At 39.2% G+C, this 21,104-nt stretch overlaps 1 protein-coding gene across 1 annotated transcript; it reads left to right on the top strand.

Moving 5' to 3' along the window:
* Positions 1-77: 77 nt before the first annotated feature.
* On the top strand, positions 78-17,801 carry DHFR (dihydrofolate reductase). The gene is made up of 6 exons (XM_081503825.1): positions 78-234; positions 605-654; positions 2,834-2,939; positions 8,334-8,460; positions 10,685-10,800; positions 14,950-17,801. The coding sequence occupies exons 1-6, from the start codon at positions 149-151 to the stop codon at positions 15,026-15,028; spliced, it is 564 nt and encodes a 187-aa protein (XP_081359951.1). The 5' UTR covers positions 78-148; the 3' UTR covers positions 15,029-17,801.
* Positions 17,802-21,104: the final 3,303 nt, after the last annotated feature.

Here is a 21,104-nt window from a genome sequence, read left to right as displayed (position 1 = left end):
GCGCCGGGGCGGGGGGCGGGGCGGGGGCGCGGTCTCGCCTGCGCAAATAGGGCTGGAGGGGCGGGGCGGCCAAAATTGCGCGCCAAGGTGGCCTTCTGTGCGGTGGTCCGGGCCCAGGGCTAGCTCGAAAGTGTTTCCTGCCGCTGTCATGGTTCGTCCGCTAAACTGCATCGTCGCTGTGTCCCAGAACATGGGCATTGGCAAGAACGGGAACCTGCCCTGGCCACCGCTCAGGTATCTGCTGAGCCCCGGGGGTTGGGTGGGTCGAGAGTGAGTGTTGGACCGAAACTGGCGCCAACGGCCCTTGATCGGGACACCTGGGCCGGGTCGGGCCGACGCTGGGAGAAGAAGGTGTCGGTCTCGTGACCTGAGCTGGCAAAAGCTAGGTTTGGGCTTCCTTCTGCGTCCGGAGCCTGGCGGCAAGTTATTGATTTACGTCCTCCAGCTGCCCGGCTAGACCTTGATCTCGGGCTCCTCCCCCGGGAGCAAAATCCCAGCCCTGGAAGTGCCCCCCGCCCCGCAATCTGCGCCCTGTTTGTCAGGGAGCTTTAGAGCTTAAGCCCATGGGATCACATTCTGAGTGCTTGTTTCTCTTAACTTGTAGGAATGAATTCAAGTATTTCCAAAGAATGACCACAGTCTCTTCAGTAGAAGGTAATGTGGCATTTTTAAGTGCTTCCAAGTTTGCGAAAAGTCTTGCCTGAGGAAGCTTACCAGTGCAGATTTTACTTAAGTGAAAAGTTTCTCATGTTAGTCTGGGACCTTTTGTCTTAACATCAATGTGTATACAGTTCCCAAGACTCATTAAACATTCCTTAAAAAAAAAAAAAGTTTATTTGAAATTTTATGTGGGCGCCGTACAATTCAGGTATTGGGCAAAATTGGAAGCTAGGTAAAGGCTTCTGTGGAGGTCAGCGCCCGCAAAGGAGAACGGAAGAGGCTTTTGAAATCGTTGCTGCTGTAAGATGATAATGTCTGAATGGCGATGGAGAGAACAAAGGGCAAAAAATGGCTACAAGATACTCGATTTGGAGATCCGAAAGTTGAAGGTGGTGCAGTAAGGATGAACTCTCAGATTTCCAATTTGATAGTCTGAGTGACATGGGAAATAGTGAGCAGCTCTAATGATGACGATTTTGAAGTGCTTGTAGGATATCCGAGACAAATTCAGGCCCAGGGAACGAGATGCATTGAGCCACTGGCAAGAAGGAGATAACCAGGGAAAAGAATATGGGCATGAGGAAGAGGACTATTTAAAACCTAAGAGGAGTGTATGTTTGTTCATTGGAGGAGCAATGGCAGAGTAAACAGGGGAACCATAAATTGGAGCAGATGCAGCATAACTGTAACGGCAGGGATAAAAGGTCCTTGGAGTTGGCCCTTGAATCTTAAGCAAAGGATTGACGTGAACGCTCTCAAGAATCCTAAGTACGGCCTGCTAATAAGAAGAGCATCCTATGCCTGTTTGCTTGTTTTCAGTAAATATAGCATTTCTTGGATGAATGAATGAAAGGGTACCAAGGATGTCTTGGCTGTCTCCCTATGTCCTTCATTCATCATTTCTACCTTAGTTGTTAGCTCAGGTCTGTACCATTTTCCTCATCAGAATTCCTCACCTGTTAACTCCATTATCTTTAATAGTTGATAATCTCTTTATTGAACACATAAAGTTCTGTCCTTGAAAATATAGAGCATACTATATAATGGTTCTCTGAATTACTGCGGGGGTTGTTTATTCTTGGAGGAAAATAAAATTTTTTCAGTTTGCAGTTTGTAAATTTCATGTTTTTGTTTTGAAAAAATCAAACTAATGATGATTCTTTAAGAAAACAGATGCATGCACTCCTTTGATAGTCTCAGAACATATCAAGAACCATAGAAATGTATATGTTCCTTTGATCCAGATATCCAGCTCCCAAGGTTTTTCCCTCCTAAGTAATTAAACAAAAATGGAAGCTATATATGTAAAGTTTTTATAGAAGCAGTATACTTGAAAGAGAAGCATAGAGGCACAATTGATGTTTTACGCTCATTGCTTGGAATATTAAGCAGCCATCTTTAAGAAAACTTACTGTAATTTAAATATATAAAGTATGCAATTACAAATAATGTATATATGTGAAAGTCGCTCAGTCATGAGCGATTCTTTGCGACCCCATGGACTATACAGTCCATGGAAATCTCCAGGCCAGAATACCGGAGTGGGTACCATTCCCTTCTCCAGGGGATCTTCCCAACCCAGGTCTCCCACGTTGCAGGCGGATTCTTTACCAGCTGAGCCACCAGAAGTGAAGTGAAGTCGTTCATGATTACAGTTGATTAAAGCTATATATTGGTTATGAATTGGCTAAAGCCAAGGGAATAATAGTTAGATAATGGATGACAAATGATAAATTTTGGTAAAGCTGTTTTAAATTTAATTTTTAAAGCAGATCCACTAGGTGTCACTATGGCCATCATATCTATGTGTATATGTATGCTGCTGCTGCTGCTGCCAAGTCGCTTTAGTCGTGTCCAACTCTGTGCGACCCCAAAGACGGCAGCCCACCAGGCTCCGCCATCCCTGGGATTCTCCAGGCAAGAATACTGGAGTGGGTTGCCATTTCCTTCTCCAGTGCATGAAAGTGCAAAGTTAAAGTGAAGTCGCTCAGTCGTGTCCGACTCTTCGCGACCCCATGGACTGCAGCCTACCAGGCTCCTCCATCGATGGGATTTTCCAGGCAAGAGTACTGGAGTGGGGTGCCATTGCCTTCTCCAGTATATATGTATAAGTATATAAAAATATATATGTATGCTCTCAAAATATGTTTATTCTTTCCATGTGATTTTAAAGGTAAACAGAATTTGGTGATTATGGGTAGAAAGACCTGGTTCTCCATTCCAGAGAAGAATCGACCTTTAAAGGACAGAATTAATATAGTTCTCAGTAGAGAACTCAAGTAAGTACTATAACATATATTCACTGCAAGAAAATAGTGTTCCATTTCTTATGGTAGAGGTTTAGTATATTGAAATAGTATGAATGTTACTATGGATGAAACTACTTAATATCATAAAGGTGATATCAGTTATATAATGTAATTTAAGAAACTCTCTGTTCAGTCGCTCAGTCGTGTCTGACTCTTTGCGACCCCATGAATCGCAGCACGCCAGGCCTCCCGTCCATCACCAACTCCCGGAGTCTACCCAAACCCATGTCCATCGAGTCAGTGATGCCATCCAACCATCTCATCCTCTGTCGTCCCCTTCTCCTCCTGCCCCCAATCCTTCCCAGCATCAGGGTCTTTTCCAATGAGTCAACTCTTTGCATGAGGTGGCCAAAGTATTGGAGTTTCAGCTTCAACATCAGTCCTCCCAATGAACACCCAGGACTGATCTCCTTTAGGATGGACTGGTTGGATCTCCTTGCAGTCCAAGGGACTCTCAAGAGTCTTCTCCAACACCACAGTTCAAAAGCATCAATTCTTCGGCGCTCAACTTTTGTCACCATCCAACTCTCACATCCATACATGACTACTGGAAAAACTATAGCTTTGACTAGACGGACCTTTGTTAACAAAGTAATGTCTCTGCTTTTAAATATGCTATCTAGGTTGGTCATAACCTTCCTTTCAAGGAGTAAGCGTCTTTTAATTTCATGGCTGCAGTCACCATCAGCAGTGATTTTGGAGCCCAAAAAAGTAAAGTCTGACACTGTTTCCACTGTTTCCCCATCTATTTCCCATGAAGTGATGGGACCAGATGCCATGATCTTAGTTTTCTGAATGTTGAGCTTTAAGCCAACTTTTTCACTCTCCTCTTTCACTTTCATCAGGAGGCTCTTTAGTTCTTCGCTTTCTGCCATAAGGGTGTTGTCATCTGCATATCTGAGGTTATTGATTTTTCTCCTGGCAATCTTGATTCCAGCTTGTGTTTCTTCCAGCCCAGCGTTTCTCATGATGTACTCTGCATATAAGTTAAATGAGCAGGGTGACAATATATAGCCTTGACGTACTCCTTTTCCTATTTGGAACCAGTCTGTTGTTCCATGTCCAGTTCTAACTGTTGCTTCCTGACCTGCATACAGGTTTCTCAAGAGACAGGTCAGATGGTCTGGTATTCCCATCTCTTTCAGAATTTTCCACAGTTTATTGTGATCCACACAGTCAAAGGCTTTGGCATAGTCAATAAAGCAGAAATAGATGTTTTTTTGGAACTCTTGCTTTTTCGATGATCCAACAGATGTTGGCAATTTGATCTCTGGTTCCTCTGCCTTTTCTAAAACCAGCTTGAACATCTGGAAGTTCACGGTTCCCGTATTGTTGAAGCCTGGCTTGGAGAATTTTGAGTATTACTTTACTAGCGTGTGAGATGAGTGCAATTGTGCAGTAGTTTGAGCATTCTTTGGCATTGCCTTTCTTTGGGATTGGAATGAAAACTGACCTTTTCCAGTCCTGTGGCCACTGCTGAGTTTTCCAGATTTGCTGGCATATTGAGTGCAGCACTTTCACAGCATCATCTTTCAGGATTTGAAATAGCTCAACTGGAATTCCATCACCTCCACTAGCTTTGTTCGTAGTGATGCTTTCTAAGGCCCACTTGACTTCACATTCCAGGATGTCTGGCTCTAGATGAGTGATCACACCATCATGATTATCTGGGTCGTAAAGATCTTTTTTGTACAGTTCTGGTGTGTATTCTTGCCACCTCTTCTTAATATCTTTTGCTTCTGTTAGATCCATACCATTTCTGTCATTTATCGAACCCATCTTTGCATGAAATATTCCCTTGGTATCTCTAATTTTCTTGAAGAGATCTCTAGTCTTTCCCATTCTGTTGTTTTCCTCTATTTCTTTGCATTGATCGCTGAGGAAGGCTTTCTTATCTCTCCTTGCTATTCTTTGGAACTCTGCATTCAGATGGGAATATCTAGTTTCACATAAAATCAAAACACATGTTTTGGAACTTGCCAAAATTAAGTGGTTATCCTTTCTCTGTACCTATCCCTAAATACACTAAGATGTAAGTTTTAGAATAAGCTAAAAAGTGGTCATCTAGTGCTCTGTTATTTCTAGTTTACCACAACACCCAAATAATATTTTGTACTTAGGCTCTTTACCCAATGTCTAAAGGTTAAATTTTTCAAAGTTTTGAAATGGAAGCATTTCCCAGGGACTCGCAGGAGTGTCTTTAGTTGACCTGTGCAAGGAATTTTTCTGTTCACCAATCTAACATTAGGTAACATAGATCTGGATGCCTGGAAATGCCTTGGGGACTTGGCAGGGTGAGGAGGCAGAAGTGGTTCAGTGTCAGGATACATTTAACAGGAGGCTTCCTGTGTGCTGTTTTCAGTCCTGCATGAATTCTTTGTTCCTTAACAGCACCTGAAGACAGGTGCCAGAGGGCCGGCAAGCCAGCTTTCGGGGATAATAGAAATTCATGTATCTCATTCGTATGGAAATTCCAACAGCAGCCATTTACAACTCTCTTCCCTTCTGTTATGTAAAGTAACCTTTACATCCCCCCCTCTCTGGAGAATGATTCTAGCCTCTGGCTTTCTGGATGACTTGTTAGATTTTTGATCCCTGTCTCTGTTAAAAAGGGCTATCTTGTAAGAGAGTATATATATGCCCACAATATGTTGAATAAACGCCTTTGTTCCACCAGAGCACTGGTCCCCTTGTCTTTCCTCATCTCTCTCTCTCTCTCTCTCTCTCTGTCCCCTTCAGGCTGCTCAGCCTCTCTTCTTCCTTCTTTTACTTTCTTATCAGTGGACTCTGTACCCCCAAGTTCCGGCCCATTTGAAGGGCCACAACAGTTCAGGTAACAGCATTAAGGCTGTTCATCAAGTCAGCTTCAGTGCTTTGTCCTGCACCAGGGCTTCAATGGCATTTACTGGACATGGGCTTTCTATTTTGTTTCTTTTTGTTACTGTTTACATTGGTCCTAGCTCACTAAGATAACTTCCTGAACCCCAAGGGATTTGGGGGGAGGGGGAGCACCTGAATTATACCATAAGAGGAAGTTTGGAATTGGCATGGTAATTATTCTCTCTTAAACTAATAATCTAAGCAGAAAAAGAATGCAGTATCCTAGGGTACTGCTTGCTTAAGAACAGGGGTCATAATATTCCTTTCCCATGTGTATTATTAGGGTTCAACCAGAGCATCAGACCAGTAACAGATAGACAGGTAAAAGAATTTTATTGCAAGGAATTATACCATTGTGGGGGCTGGCTAGGCAAATCCAAATACCTCTAGGGCAGACCATCAGGAAGGACAGGCAGGAACTCTAGAAGGGGCTGAAGCTGCTGCCCACTGGTGAAATTTCTTCAGGGCAGCCTCAGATCTGTTCTTAAGACCTTTCAACCCCTTGAATTAGGTCCACCCAGATTAAAGTCATCTAATTATCAGCTTTAATCACACCTACAAAATCCCTTCATGACAACACCTAGATTGCTGTCTAAATAACTGAGCCAAGTAAACATATCAAAGACCATGGGAAGGAAAAACACACTGCACAACTATAGCCTAAGGGGATTCAGGCTTATGTAGATTTTCTCCCAAATCCCTCCTAGAATGGCATAGGTTAAAAACAGGAAAGAAAGTATACCAGAATATTTGCACTGATTGCCTTTGGGTAGGGGAATATGTTGATGTACGTCTTGCCATCTGCCCCAACCTTCATGCTGGTCTCTCTCTTGGTTGCTAGGATATTCTGATTATATCTTGACTTGGTAGAATCCAGATTCACTGATTGTATTGCCATTCCCAGAGACTCTTTAATAACATATTCTTGAATACTACTTAAGTTTATTTATGGCCAGCTTGAGCTAAAACAAACATAAAGAAATCTCAGTGGGGGAGATTTTCAGTTGGGGAAGCATATCTCCAATTTCTTCCTTATGACCCCCCTGTGGTGTATGTAATTGGATTTGGTTTTTTCTTATGTATTTATATATAACATTTTTTGATGTATTTTCACTTTTTTTTTTTAATAAGGCAAAGAGAAAATTTAAAATCTTTATTACCAAGCTCACCAAGGAAATAAGGATACCAGTTAGGGAAAAATTTTAGAGTTATTTTTTGTCCTTCCTTCTGCTTCCCTACTTGTGGTCAGTTCCACATATATCCTGAGCACCTGCTGTGTGCCAGGCACTGCTAGGTCCTAAATAAAAGTGGGGAGATTCACACAGGTAAATCTCTAATTCATGTAAGCTTTTAGATAGATTCAGTTTCTTACCACCACCACCCCCAGTGTAAAAAGAAACTGAATCCTCAAGGTAGCCCCAAAATTTGCTGCCAGATATTAGTCATTTTGAGTAAGTGTTTCCTTAATGAGGTATAGGAAAAAATGCCTTTCCAAATCTTTCTAGAAAATCCAGTTGTGGCTTTAAAAGAAATATTACGCAGCCACATTTGAAAAACAGGCATTTTCTCAAAAGATTAAACATAGAATCATCATATGCCCCAGCAGTCCCACCCCTTGGTATATACCCAAGAGAAATGAAAACATAATTACATAAGAACCTGTACACAGATATTCAAAGCAGCATCATTCATAGTAGCCACAAAATGGGGACATCCCAAATGTCCATCAACTGATGAATGGATCAACAAAATGTGCTATATCCATGCTATGGAATATTATTCCACAATAAAAGGAATGAATTACTGATACATGCTACAACATAAATAAACTTGGAAAACTAGAGTTTAATATTACTTTACTGTTTTTCTTTTGAAATAAATACTAGGTACAACAAAATATACATTTTTGTCTCATGGGTACATTTCCTACATTTTAACAAATGTATGCACCTATGCCTCTGATGCTGGGAAAGACTGAAGGCAAAAGAAGAGGGCGGCAGAGGATAAGATGGTTAGATAGTATTACCGACTCAATGGACATGAGTTTGAGTAAACTCCAGGAGATGATAGAAGACAGGGAAGCATGGTGTGCTGCAGTCCACGAGGTTGCAAAGAGTCGGACATGACTTAGCAACTCAGCAACAACAACATGCACCTGTATAACCCCATATCAAAGATACAGAACGTTACTGTCACTCCCAGAAAGCTGCTTCAAGTCCCTTACTGGTGAATCTTTACCCCATCCCTCCAGAAACAACTACCATTCTGATCTTATCACAGGTGGTTTTGGTTTTGATTCATTGTGGACTGTACATAAACAAATAAGGGTTGAATTATTGGCCACGGGCCATACTGATGCTAAATGCTTTTTATTGAAAGGTTTTATGATGATTTTTTTTTTATAATTACTGCTTCTTAGTAAGATTATTTTACTAATATGAATGGTGTTTATAGATATTATATGTAATTCTTTGTTAATCTCAGGGAACCTCCACAGGGAGCTCATTTTCTTGCCAAAAGTCTGGATGATGCCTTAGAACTTATTGAAGATCCAGAATTAACAAATAAAGTAGACATGGTTTGGATAGTCGGAGGCAGTTCTGTTTATAAGGTAAGTAAAATTATCTGTGAATATAAAGAAACAGTCTACCCTCTTTCAGCTTCCCTGCCATCTAAACTTTGAAAAATGAAACTATGAGCAAATCGCGTTATTTCTATAAGTTAGACATATTGTTAGCTTGAATTACTCATTTTTTGACACCATCACACAAACTAAATGAAACTTCTAAAATAATTTTTTAGGTCTATACCAATTTATTTTCAATTCAAAATAGTTGATGTTTCCAATTTTAAAAACATTCTTCTTGAGAACTGTATTTGCACTGTATTGTTTACTTTTCCATATGTGCCCTGGATACACTGAGTTATCATCTGTTTTTCATGATAAATATGTTCCTTACCGAGAAAAGGCTGTGGCTCTCCATTGATATACAGTGACTAGATGGATATGAGCTAATTAAAAACAGAAGACTACCTCAACAGCTTTCATTTAAAATGAGGATAGGGAGAAAGTGTTACATGATTTCATATCATAAAGGAAGACAGTATGTAAAATAGAAAATAATTCCTTTTGCTTGATACCAGAAGAGCTCCAGCTTTAGAAAATGCTGAGGTTAATAAATAGAATTTGATAACATTGATGAAAGATGAACATTTACACGGAGAAAAAAAAGTCAGCCCCTATCTTTTGGTGGCTTGTGGTAATATACGAACACTGAAATTATTTTAGAAAGAAGAGGTATACCAAGATCCCAGGTGGGATTATAAAAATTCTTGTTTTTTGTGTTCCTGTTTCTACAACCTTTATTTCGTCCATTTGTAATAGGGGAAAAATGGACATTTTTCTTTGGTCTTTTTGGCCAAGTATGAATTTTCTAAGAAAACAAATCCTTCCTTTTGCTCAGTGCCTATCATATTTTGAAGATTCAATACTGCAGTCACTTGAAAATGTATTCTAGACGATATAAGTACTTAAATACATTTATATAATTTGATATATCTAAACACATATAAATAAAGTAGAATCTCTAGCTGATAATTCACTAGGGATTATTTCACATCACAATGACTTGTAGAACATTCAAATCTACCAGCCTGTTTTTGTAAACAGAGTTTCATTAAAACATAGCCATGCCTATTGGTTTATTGAGGTTTATGACTGCTTTTGCTACAAAGGTAAGAAACTGTATGGCCCACAAAGCCTAAAATGTTTACCATCTGACTCTGTACAGAAACAGTGGACCAAATATCATTAACTATTATTTTTTTTCCAAACTTTAAGCTTTTTATTTTGTATTGGGTATAGCCGATTAACAACGTTGTGGTAGTTTCAGGTCAACAGTGAAGGGACTCAGTCATACATATGCTTGTACAAATATCATTAACTTTGATATAGATCCTCAAATGCTACTGTGATTAGTCCCTTCAATTTTTCTAATTTTTGGTACAGTAAGAATTGATTTGGTTGGGGCAAGAGAAAAACTGATTTAATGGAAGCCACAGTATTGAAAATAAAAAGTAAAATTTGTTCTATGACCTTTATGTGGAATCTTAAGGATTACAAACACTTGAATTTAGAAGTATATGGTTTTGTGGGTTGTTTTTTTTTCCCCTCTGTAAGCTATTTCACAATCAAGAGTTATTGCTTTCTTAGAGCTGCAGTTGGGAGTGACTCCTGACTTTATATTCAAATTTTAAGATATTTGTTCCAGGGCAGGTTTTTCTGTAGAAACTAGCAGCAGTGTTATAGGCAGTGGCACCATCTCTATAAGACCAAATGTAATCATTGGCAACAACAGACAGAATGTGTTACCTACTAGCATTGTGACTATCTGCTGAGAAATTGAAGCATTTTAAATTTTATGTAAAGGTACTAAGTATGCCCTTGGGATTTTCATTAGTCAAAGTTTTATGAAATTACTATCTTATCCATATATACATATATATATGTAAGTTTTTTCCATGGAGGGAAAGTAGATAATTTGGGGGTTTTAATTCTTAAACAACAACCAAAGATAAAAGACAAACTGAATGCTTAGATGCAAAAAGAGTTTATGCAAGCAAACTAGAGCCCAGAGTATATTTGAATTCACCCTTGTAATTATTGATAAATGATTAGGGCCATTCATACTAAGTCATACTTTTGCAGGGGCCCAAAGTGAAGAATAGGATAATTATAGCATACTTTGGAGGTAATTAAAACAAAAATATTAGCATTTCTATAGCTTTTGATACAGATAAATAAGGAAATTAATGCCTTTTGTTCTATTTCAAAGGAAGCCATGAACAAGCCAGGCCATCATAGACTATTTGTGACAAGGATCATGCAAGAATTTGAAAGTGATACGTTTTTCCCAGAAATTGATTTTGAAAAATATAAACTTCTTCCAGAGTAAGTAAAATGTTATCAATTAGTCTGAAGCACCTTTGGCTTTCCTGCTTAAGAATAAAAAAGAGAATGTGTCTTCAGATAGAATTCAAGGTAGTAATGTGTTTTATAGACATATGCTATAGGAATTCAAGGTAGTAATGTGTTTTATAGACATATGCTATAGGAATTTGGGGTATCTGCTTTAACACACTTGGGAAGGTTCAGGTTTTAATGATTTTGCTGAAATCTAGAGAGTCAGCCTTAGTTCGTTCTGTGAGATCTCTGCTTACTCAGGATCACACCACTGGGGATACAGTGCTTACCTAGACAGGTGATGTTACTATCACTATGCTCCAGATCACATTTTTCATAACAGAGGAGGAGGGGGGTGAATAACAGATAAGCATCCAAAGAGTGGCTGTGTGATGAATTGAAATACTGCAATGTGGTAGATGCTGTGTAGTCTGAGAAGTCCTTTCTGAACGGTGATGCCTACACTGAGAGCTAAACAGCAAGAAGCCAGCCACACAAAGACCTGAGAAGAGCATTCCAGAAACCAGAAGTAGCTAGTGCAAGAGACCTGAGGTCAGAAACAAGCCTGGCATGTTCCCTGAACCTGAAAGCCACTATGGGCATTGTGAGTGAGATGGGGACTGAAAGGTATCAGACCAAGGGCGAGGTTAGAGGGTTCTGAATGCAGAGTGATACTGGACACTGTTCCTCTGGAGAAGGGATAGGCTACCCACTCCAATATTCTTGGGCTTCTCTTGTGGCTCAACTGGTAAAGAATCCGCCTGCAATGTGGGAGACCTGGGTTCGATCCCTGGGTTGGGAAGATCCCCTGGAGAAGGGAATGGTATTCACTCTAGTATTCTGGCCTGGAGAATTCCATGGACCGTATAGTCCATGGGGTCACAAAGAGTCAGACATTGAGCAACTTTCACTTTAACTATTCTGTTACAGGAAGTGGGCTGGAGGGACAGTGAAGGAGGGAGGCCCATTACAGTAGTCCAGGTGAAAGATAAAAGAACTTAGTTAGCAGTGGAGGAGGTGGAAGAAGAGGTTACATTTGATTTACTCTGTACTTGTGCTTTTAGCATGAAACTGATTGTGAAAACATTTTAGTTTAAAAGCACTTTTCAGCTGTTAGCTATGGAGAATAAAGGATTAATTATACCAACACTTTTTAGACTAGCTCTTAACACATTCTTTCAGACATTCTCGGTTGGAAACAGTCTTTCTTTGAGTCCAAGTTTGATTTTGGAAATTCCTCCTAAAAGCAACATTCAGAGCAAAGTCTGTATAAATGGATGATGAGGGCCAGTCTCAATTAAGTGATACTTTTGCAGGGTAACGTATATTATATATATTTACTATAAAGCTTTAGAGTAAAGTATATTACTTTCTAGAGTTGGGGCTTCCCTGGTAACTCAACTGGTGCAATGCAGGAGACACCAGTGCAATTCCTGGGTCGGGAAAATCCGCTGGAGACGGGATAGGCTACCCACTCCAGTATTCTTGCCTGGAGCATTCCATGGACAGAGGAGCCTGGCAGGCTACAGTCCATGGGGTTGCAGAGTTGGACATGACTGAGCCACTTGAATTTTCTTTTAGAGTAATATAGGTAATGGTCTTGAATCAAATGAAGTGTGTAACTGATTTTCTTGGGCTCTTATCTAGCTCTAAAAAAAATCTAGAAACTCTAAGAACTCTAAAAATTTCCTAAACAACCAAAGTGCAGCCTTTTGCTTATGTGGTCTCCAAAGGTGACTGCTTAGAAAAATCACATTATTGATTTCAGTTGTATATACAGGTGGGGCTTCCCTGGTGGCTCAGTCAGTAAAGAATCCGCCTGCAGCACAGATCAGGTTTGATCCCTGGGTTGGGAAGATTCCCTGGAGAAGGAAATGGCTACCCACTCCAGTATTCTTGCCTGGGAAATCCTGTGGTAGAGGAGCCTAGCAGGCTACACTTCATGGAGTCACAAAGAGTTGGACACAACTAATGACTAAACCACCACCGTATATACAGTTTTTAAAAATTGTCTGTGTTTCTTTGACCCACCTTATTTTCTCTTGTACTGCTTAGATTGCTGATTCTCACCTTCTGTGGATATTGATCTCTGCTGTCCCTCTTTTTTACCTTTCTTCTTGCTACTAACAAAAAGAATAAATTTCTATGTGAACCAGCTTCATATTAAATACCTTTAAAATACCTTTCTAAACTCTGATGCTCTCAGACATCTTGCAAAGCTGTGACACTTTAGAATCCTTTATAACTTAAATTCAGGGCTGGCTTTTTAACTCTTAGAAAAAAAAACATGAACGTCTTTACTGAGAAATGATTCACACATCTCAACATTCATCCATTCGAAATATAAAATTCAGTGGTTTTTAGTCTATTCAGAGTTTTGTGACTATCACCACAATGTCAAGTTCAGAACATTTTCACCACCCCCCAAAAAAATCCCTGTGCACATTAGCAGCTGCTCTTTATTCCCTTCCCATCCTGGCTCTAGGGAACACTAATCTATTTTCTATCTCTATAGATATGCCTATTCTGGATATTTCATATTAATAGAATCATATAATATGAAGTCTTTCACTTAGTATTCTGTTTGTAAGGTCATCCATGTTGTGACTGGTTTGATCTCCTTGCTGTCCAAAGGACTATAAAGAGTCTTCTCCGGCACCACAGTTTGAAAGCCTCAATTCTTCAGCACTCTGCCTTCTTTATGATCCAGTTCTCACAACCATTCATGTCTACTGGAGAGACCATAGCCTTGACTATACAGACCTTTGTTGGCAAAGTGATGTCTTTGCTTTTTAACACACTGTCTAGGTTTGTCATAGCTTTCCTGCCAAGAAGCAATCATCTTTAATTTCATGGTGGCAGTCACCATCCACAGTGATTTTAGAGCCCAAGAAGAGGAACTCTATCACAGCTTCCACCTCTTCCCCTTCTATTTTCCATGAAGTAATAGGACCGGATGCCATGATCTTAGTTTTTTCAATATTGAGTTTTTAGCTGGCTTTTTCACTCTCCTTATTTACCCTCATCAGTACACTACAGTATTGTAAACTATAGGCACAGTGTCACACAGAACATCTCCAGGACTTACTTATCCTGCTGAAATTGTATATACCCTTTGAACAGCTACTCCCTGTTACCTCCTTCCCCAACCCCTGTGAACCACCCTTGTACTCTTGCTTCTATGAATTTGACCATTATAGATTTCTCATTAAGAATCATGCAATACTGTCCTTCCGTGACTGACTTATTACACTTGGCATAATGTCCTCCAAGTTCATCCATGTTGTTACAGATGGCAGGATGTCCTTCTCTTTTGAAAGCTGAATGATAATCTATTTTATGTGTACTTATTTTCTTTATATATTCATTTGCCGCTATAGATTCCATATCTTGGCTGTAGTGAACATGGAAGTGCAATTATCTCTTCAAGAGCCTTACCGGACTTCACTTACTAAGTGATTCACTTATCAGAAAAATGAGAGATAGTGTTGGCAAGGATGTGGAGAAATTAGGACTCTTGCACACTATTGATAGCAATGTAAAATGGTGCAGCCACTATGAAAAACAGTATGATGGCTCCTCAAAATACTAAAAATAGAACTACCATATGATCTAGCAATCCCACTTCTAAGTATATACCCAAAGGAGGGCCTGGGTTTTTACTTAGAAGCTGGTGGGAACACCAACCTAAGTGAGTATTAGGGCATAGAAAAAATAAACAGTGATTCTAGTAAAGGATTTGCAATAAGCCACACATTGGGGAATTAGAGCAGTGTCGTGTCTACTAATTAAACAGAAATCAAGAATTACCATATATCACATATAACTTCAGTTCCACTCTGACAGCTAAAGGTTGAACTTTATTTTCCCTTTGCTCACACAGGAAATTTGATACCAAGTTTAAGACTTACAAAACGTCCTTAAGAAATTTCGTATTAGCTGGATAATAGAGTGGAAAGATAAAGAGAAACTGCTAACAGTGGTTAGTTTGGGGGAGAAGAATTAGGAGTAAGAAGGAAAAGAAGAAGAATTATATGTTTCATTTTCTAACTTTCTATATAGTTTGAAGTTTTTCTTACTATTTGCATGTGTAATGTATTTGCATAATATTTAATTATACATCTTTTTCTTTTACAGATATCCAGGTGTTCCTTTGGATGTCCAGGAGGAAAAAGGCATTAAGTACAGATTTGAAGTATATGAAAAGAACAATTAATGTGAAAATGTTTTCCAATCTATTTCAAGCATTTCTCCCCCCCAAAGAAAACTATATATTTTTTGTTGTAGAGACTTCTGTTCACTTTAGATCTATTATTTCCAAGCAATGTACTTTTATTCCCTATTAATCTTTTTTTATTAATTATTATTGGAGTATACTTGGTTTACAATGTTGTGTTAGTTTCTGCTGTAGAGCAAAGTGAATAAGCTATACATATACATATATCCCCTGTTTTTTGGATTTCCTTACCTTAGATCACCACAGAGCATTGGGTAGAGTTCCCTGTGCTATATAGTAGGTTCTCATGAGTTATCTGTTTTTTACATAATTGTATATTCCCCATTAATCTTAACTAGACTATATCAGATACCATTTGTAAAACATTTCTTGCTATAACTGTCTGAATTCCCATTAAGGGCCAGGAATAGGTTACCAGCACCACCTAGGGTAGAATATATCTATCAAGACAGCCCAAAGTAGGCGAGTCCCCTGGTGGTAACAGTTGAAACCAGAGCCTGTAGAGCTAGAGGGTAGGTCCAGAGGTCAGAAATGGACAATAAACAGAAAAACTAGCATTCAGTTATTAAATTAGATCAAAAGAGGGACTAAGAATTATTCCATATAGATCACACTACTGAAAAAAATTCTGTTCACTCCGACCACTCCACAAGGATAGTGATGAACAGGTACAAGACTACCTGTTGATGGTCAAGAGAACGTCTGAGACCTTTAAAAACTTTGTTTTTGACCTTCTGTGAGATTTCACAGGATGTTACAATGACAGAACAAGAATTGGCTGCTCTTTACAAAAAAGGATAATCTAAAATCAAGCATAATGGCTAAAATTTTAAAAGGTAATAAATTGAGAATGAATATTGCTAGAAACCAAAATTAGTAAGTTAGAAACTAAACATCACAGAATTAAAAAATGAAAACTAAAACATGTTTAACCCATCTTGTTAGCAAAGATTTAGATTCTTAACATAAAAAAATAGCATTTTCTGCCTTATAAATTGGTACAAACTTTTTAGTGTGTAAGTTAGCAATATCAATTAAAATTCAAAATATTCTGGGTTTGGACCCAGAATTTCCACTTCTAAAAATTATTCATGAACAAAGAGATGGGCCCAAGAATATTTGTTGCAAAATTTTGTTTTAAACTTGGAAAGAACCCAAATGTTGATTAATAAGAACTATTTAATATGTCTGTAAAATGTAACATCTGCAGCAGTAAAAAAAGGATGACAAAAATGCCAAAAACTGCTAAGAAGCAACTTATATATCAACTCAAAATGTTTAATAAACGTTAATGTGTGGGAAAAAAGCATGCAGCAAACTATTGACGGTACCAGTTCGGGGTGTTATTTTCTGCATTAGGTATGTCTGTTGTGATTAGATTTTTTGAAGTATTGTGTGCTTATTTTTATTAAAAAAATGACTTAATAAATAGAGCCCTTTATGGTTAGCAGTAAAATTAGGATACAGACCATCAGAAATAAAAAGAAATGTCCTAAAATCTTCCTAGAGGGAAAAGACAGATCACACAGAAAAATAGGAACCAGTACTGAGGAAGACTTAACAAACCACAAGAAAACAGTAGTGCTCTCTGCAAGGAACATAACCAGAAAACTATTAGTATCCAAAATTTACAGATCTTAGATACTGACATGAAAAAGAAGAAAGCCAATTAGAGAAGAGGAAACTCAAATGACCAAAAATATATATAAAGATGTCCCTGCCTAATTGGAGAAATGCAAATTAAAACTACAGCCAAGTACCATCCGCACACATCAGATGTGGCATTCTCACTAATACCAATTTATCTGATAGATGATATCAGAAAGCACGAGTTGGTATGTGGAAAAGTAAAACCAGGAAGGTAAGAAGGCCAGTTCAAGGTCAGTGAGCAGGTTCCCATTGGGTTACAAACTCAATACTGCTGAAATATCTGGGAAATGGAGGAAAGCTGGAGTATTTATCCCAAACTTATTGATGAGGCTACTCCCAGGGTTGTCAACTCCCTGACCTGTGTATGACTGAACACACCAACTACTAGACAGAGTCCCAGGTGTTTGCAGTAAGAGGCTGCTGCCATGCTCAGTTCAGTTCAGTCCGACTCTGTGACCCCATGGACTGCAGCATGCCAGGCTTCCCTGTCCATCACCAACTCCTGGACTTTACTCAAACTCATCTCCATTGCATCAGTGATGCCATCCAACCATCTCATCCTCTGTTGTCCCCTTCTCCTGTCTTCAATCTTTCCCAGCATCAGAATCTTTTCCAATGAGTCAGTTCTTCACATCAGGTGGCCAAAGTATGACATGCTCAGGACCAGCAAATGTAAACACTTAAAACAATTCCATGTTTATGTACAATTTCATACTTCTTTATATAGTAAAAAGTATAAAGGCACAGGTAGTTTAAAATATTTTACAATTTTAAAATACATAGAAGCATGAAGACCAATTAATTACAGGTTCAGGAGAGGAATGATGGTAATTCAGACTAGAGAACTGGGTGCAGTAAAAAATTTGATTCAGGATAAATTTAAAAGTTGGAGGTAATAGGATTTTCTGGTGGCATTTGATTTTGGCTATGGACCTACTGAATTTGAAATACCTGTAAGGAAGGAAAAAGGGAATGAAAGAAAAACTGAAATAATAGAACCATGCTGTTAAAATTCTGAGAAATTATTTTTAACTGATAAATCTGTGCTAAGTCACTTCTATCATATATTCAATCTTATAATAAATTCTATGTGGCATCCACATTTGGGGCTGATTTGGCATTTCATTATATTAACCACATTGCTATAAATGACATTCCCAATCAATAGCTTAAAGCAAATGTGTGCCCTTTCCCTCCAGTATATTAAAAGTGAAAGTAATGCTGTTCACTCACCATGTTGATTGAGAATTCACTGCCTTAGCAGATAAAACTCTAATCACAATGACTTAACCATAGAAGTTTATTGCGCAGATGAAGTCCAACACAGGTGTTTCCGGTCAGCAGGCACCTCTCCAGGCGGTGATAAAGGGAGCCAGGTTCATTCCATTTTGTGGTGTCTGTCTTCAAATAGGCATTTCCAGGATTGTTGCCAAAAAGAAAAAAGCATGGAGGATCACTTGTGGGAGGTCTGACCACTAGGGCAGTCCAGGAACTGGTTACACATGATTTTCTTCCACATTCCACTGACCAAAACTTTGTCATATAACTACATCCAACTGCAAGAAGCCTGGGAAATGTAGTGTAGCTGTGGAAGACTAAAAAAAAAAAAAAACCAGATTGGGTGAGCAGCTAGCCAAAAAGGGACAGAGAAAGATCAGGATTATAACTTGACTTATGCCTCCCATTTTTCTATTTTTGAATCTTTGAATAGTTTGGAAATGCATCTTGCTTTGGAAATCATTTGGTGTTGTTTCAGAGGGCTCCAAAGAGCTCTGGTACCACAGTCCTTTATGTCTCAGTGCAGAAAGAATTCAGCGAGAGGAAAAGAGATACATAAGAACAGGATGCTTGTGAGTCTTACAAGAGGATGGGTGAGGGGGTGCCATGCGCAGAGAACTTCCTGGGCTATAGTTTTATAATCAAAGGAAAAGTGAGGAGATGGAGAAGAACTTTGTCTTTCTTGGGTAGACATGCTTCCGTCATCAGCTCCTCCTCCAGGTTGGGCAAGGGGGTTTTCTTGTCCCTATATGGTCAAGCTAGGTCCACAAATTATTGTTTTTCATGTGTGCAGAGAACATGTCCTAGGGATCATTAGCTTACTGAACTCACTGGCAGGATGTGGGTCTCAAGCCACCATTGTTTTGTTGTTTGGGGGCATGTCTCATGCTTCTGCTGCATGGTTTTGTTGCCAAGCAAGCCTGCTTGGTTTTGTGGTTAAGAATACCGGCTTTCTTGAGTAATCATTAACTTAAAAGGGTCTCCCATATTTTTTTTACTTACAATCCCCTAGTGGGATTGACTGTTTAATCATCTACTTGGTCTCTATCCCTATCACTTCTAGTACAGGCCTTTTGAGTTTTTTTAAACTAGAAGACTGGAAAGAGTTAATGCTAATGTTCTTTATTGGTCGTGAGAAATGTAAGCAGAGTGCAGGTCTTCTTGGGAAAGAACGCCATATTTTAGTAAACTGACTCATTCATGGGCAAAGACTAGATCACACTTGTAAAGAATGGAAAGAGTAATACCATTCTTTGCACATGGCAGTAATTTTGTCATTTAGAGCCTTTGTCTAACATTACATGTTGGGCTTAGATTTTAGTTCCATATTACCTGTATTCTCATTGCCTATGTCATTATATTTGGTAAAAAGTGTTCTACTATTGTGGGATATATTCTTGTTTGACTTTTCCATCTGATTAGGAAACCTGTCCTTCCCCAACAGGCTCTTAACAGCATAGATTTCTTCACACTCTGTCCTCAAAGTTTACTCCTCCTAGGTCTTTGTTTCAAGTTGTGAGTGGAAAGCCGGTCTGAACCCTATGGGTCTCATTTGGGGAATGCTCCCTGCTGGCTCTTACCCACTAGAGTTCTCCTGTGTGTATCCCCAGGCAGCCTGACAACCCGAACATTCGTCTCTCTTCCCTAGACAGCACTTTGTCGCATTTGAACTGAAATTAAGAATGCTGCCAGTTCACTTAGTACAAACTCAGAGAAGCAGGAAGAAGGTTCATCCAGATTGAATGGTTCTGAATTTCCATCTTAAAAACTACTGCTAGTACTCTGCACAAATGTGATTGAATTGGTCTCGATTTCCATAGAATCAGAAATATATATGTCAATTCCAGGTGGCGCTAGTGGTAAAGAACTTGCCCGCCATTTCAGGAGATGTACGAGACAAGGGTTCGATCTCTGGGTTGGGAAGATTCCCTGGAGGAGGGCACGGCAACCCACTCCAGTATTCTTGCCTGGAGAATCCGCATGGACAGAGGAGCCTGGCGGGCTGTAGTCCATAGGGTTGCACAGAGTCGGACACTACTGAAACGACTTAGCACACACGAATGTATATATATATACGTATATATACAAGGAGATTTAAGGAATTGACTCAGTTAAATGTTGAGGCTGACAAGTCTGAAGTCTGCAAAGGAGGCCAGCAGGCTGAAATTCAGCCAGCCGTTGACATTGCAGTCTTGAGGCAAAATTTCTTCTCTAAAAAACCTGCTTTTGTTGTTCACAGCAGCACTTTGTATAATAGTCAAGACATAGGAGCAACCTAAGTGTCCATTGACAGATGAATGGATAAAGATGTGGTACATATATACAATGCAGTACTAGCCATAAACAAGAATGAGATAACGCCATTTGCAGCAACATGAATGGACCTAGAGATTATCATACTAAGTGAAGTCAGACAAAGACAAATATCATATGATATCACTTCTGCGGAATCTTAAAAATATAAATGAACTTATTTAAAAAAACAGAAACAAACTCACAGACATAGAAAACAAACATGGTTTCCAAAGGGGAAAGGAGCAGGGGGGATAAAGTAGGATTAACAGATACACACTACTATACACAAAATAGGTAAGCATCAAGGACCTACTGTGTAGCACATGAAATTATATTCAATAACTTGTAAAAACCTATATGTGTGTTTGTGTGTGTGTGTATATATATATATATATATATATATATAGGTATATATACATATGCTGCACTGTGCTTAGGCGCTCAGTCATGTCCAACTCTTTGCAACCCCATGGTCTGTAGCCCGCCAGCCTCCTTAGTTCATGAAATTTTCAGGCAAGAATACAGGAGCACCATATGTAAAATAGCCAACGGGAATTTGCTGTATGGCTCAGGAAACGCAAACAGGGGCTCTGTATCAACCTAGAGGGGTGGGATGGGGAGGGAGATGGGAGGGAGGTTCAAAAGGGAGGGGATATATGTATACCTATGACTGATTCATGTTAAGGTTTGACAGAAAACAGCAAAATTCTCAAAGCAATTATCCTTCAATAAAAAATAATTTACAAAAAAAAAGAATATGTGAGCAGGCTGCCATTTCCTCCTCCAGGGGATCTTCCCGACCCAGGGATCAAACCCACATCTCTATATGTAT

Source organism: Giraffa tippelskirchi, chromosome 6, assembly GCF_054371585.1.
Source record: "Giraffa tippelskirchi isolate mGirTip1 chromosome 6, T2T-mGirTip1v1.2.pri, whole genome shotgun sequence".
NCBI lineage: Eukaryota > Metazoa > Chordata > Mammalia > Artiodactyla > Giraffidae > Giraffa > Giraffa tippelskirchi.
The sequence above is the reverse complement of the archived record's forward strand: the minus strand, read 5'-3'. Positions and strand labels throughout refer to the sequence as shown.

Bases quoted from the DNA above. Each gene is read 5' to 3' on its own strand.
- DHFR (XM_081503825.1), top strand. From the start codon at position 149: ATGGTTCGTCCGCTAAACTGCATCGTCGCTGTGTCCCAGAACATGGGC. The intron at 235-604 runs GTATCTGCTGAG...CTTAACTTGTAG, and splicing joins CTGCCCTGGCCACCGCTCAG to GAATGAATTCAAGTATTTCC. The intron at 655-2,833 runs GTAATGTGGCAT...GTGATTTTAAAG, and splicing joins CACAGTCTCTTCAGTAGAAG to GTAAACAGAATTTGGTGATT.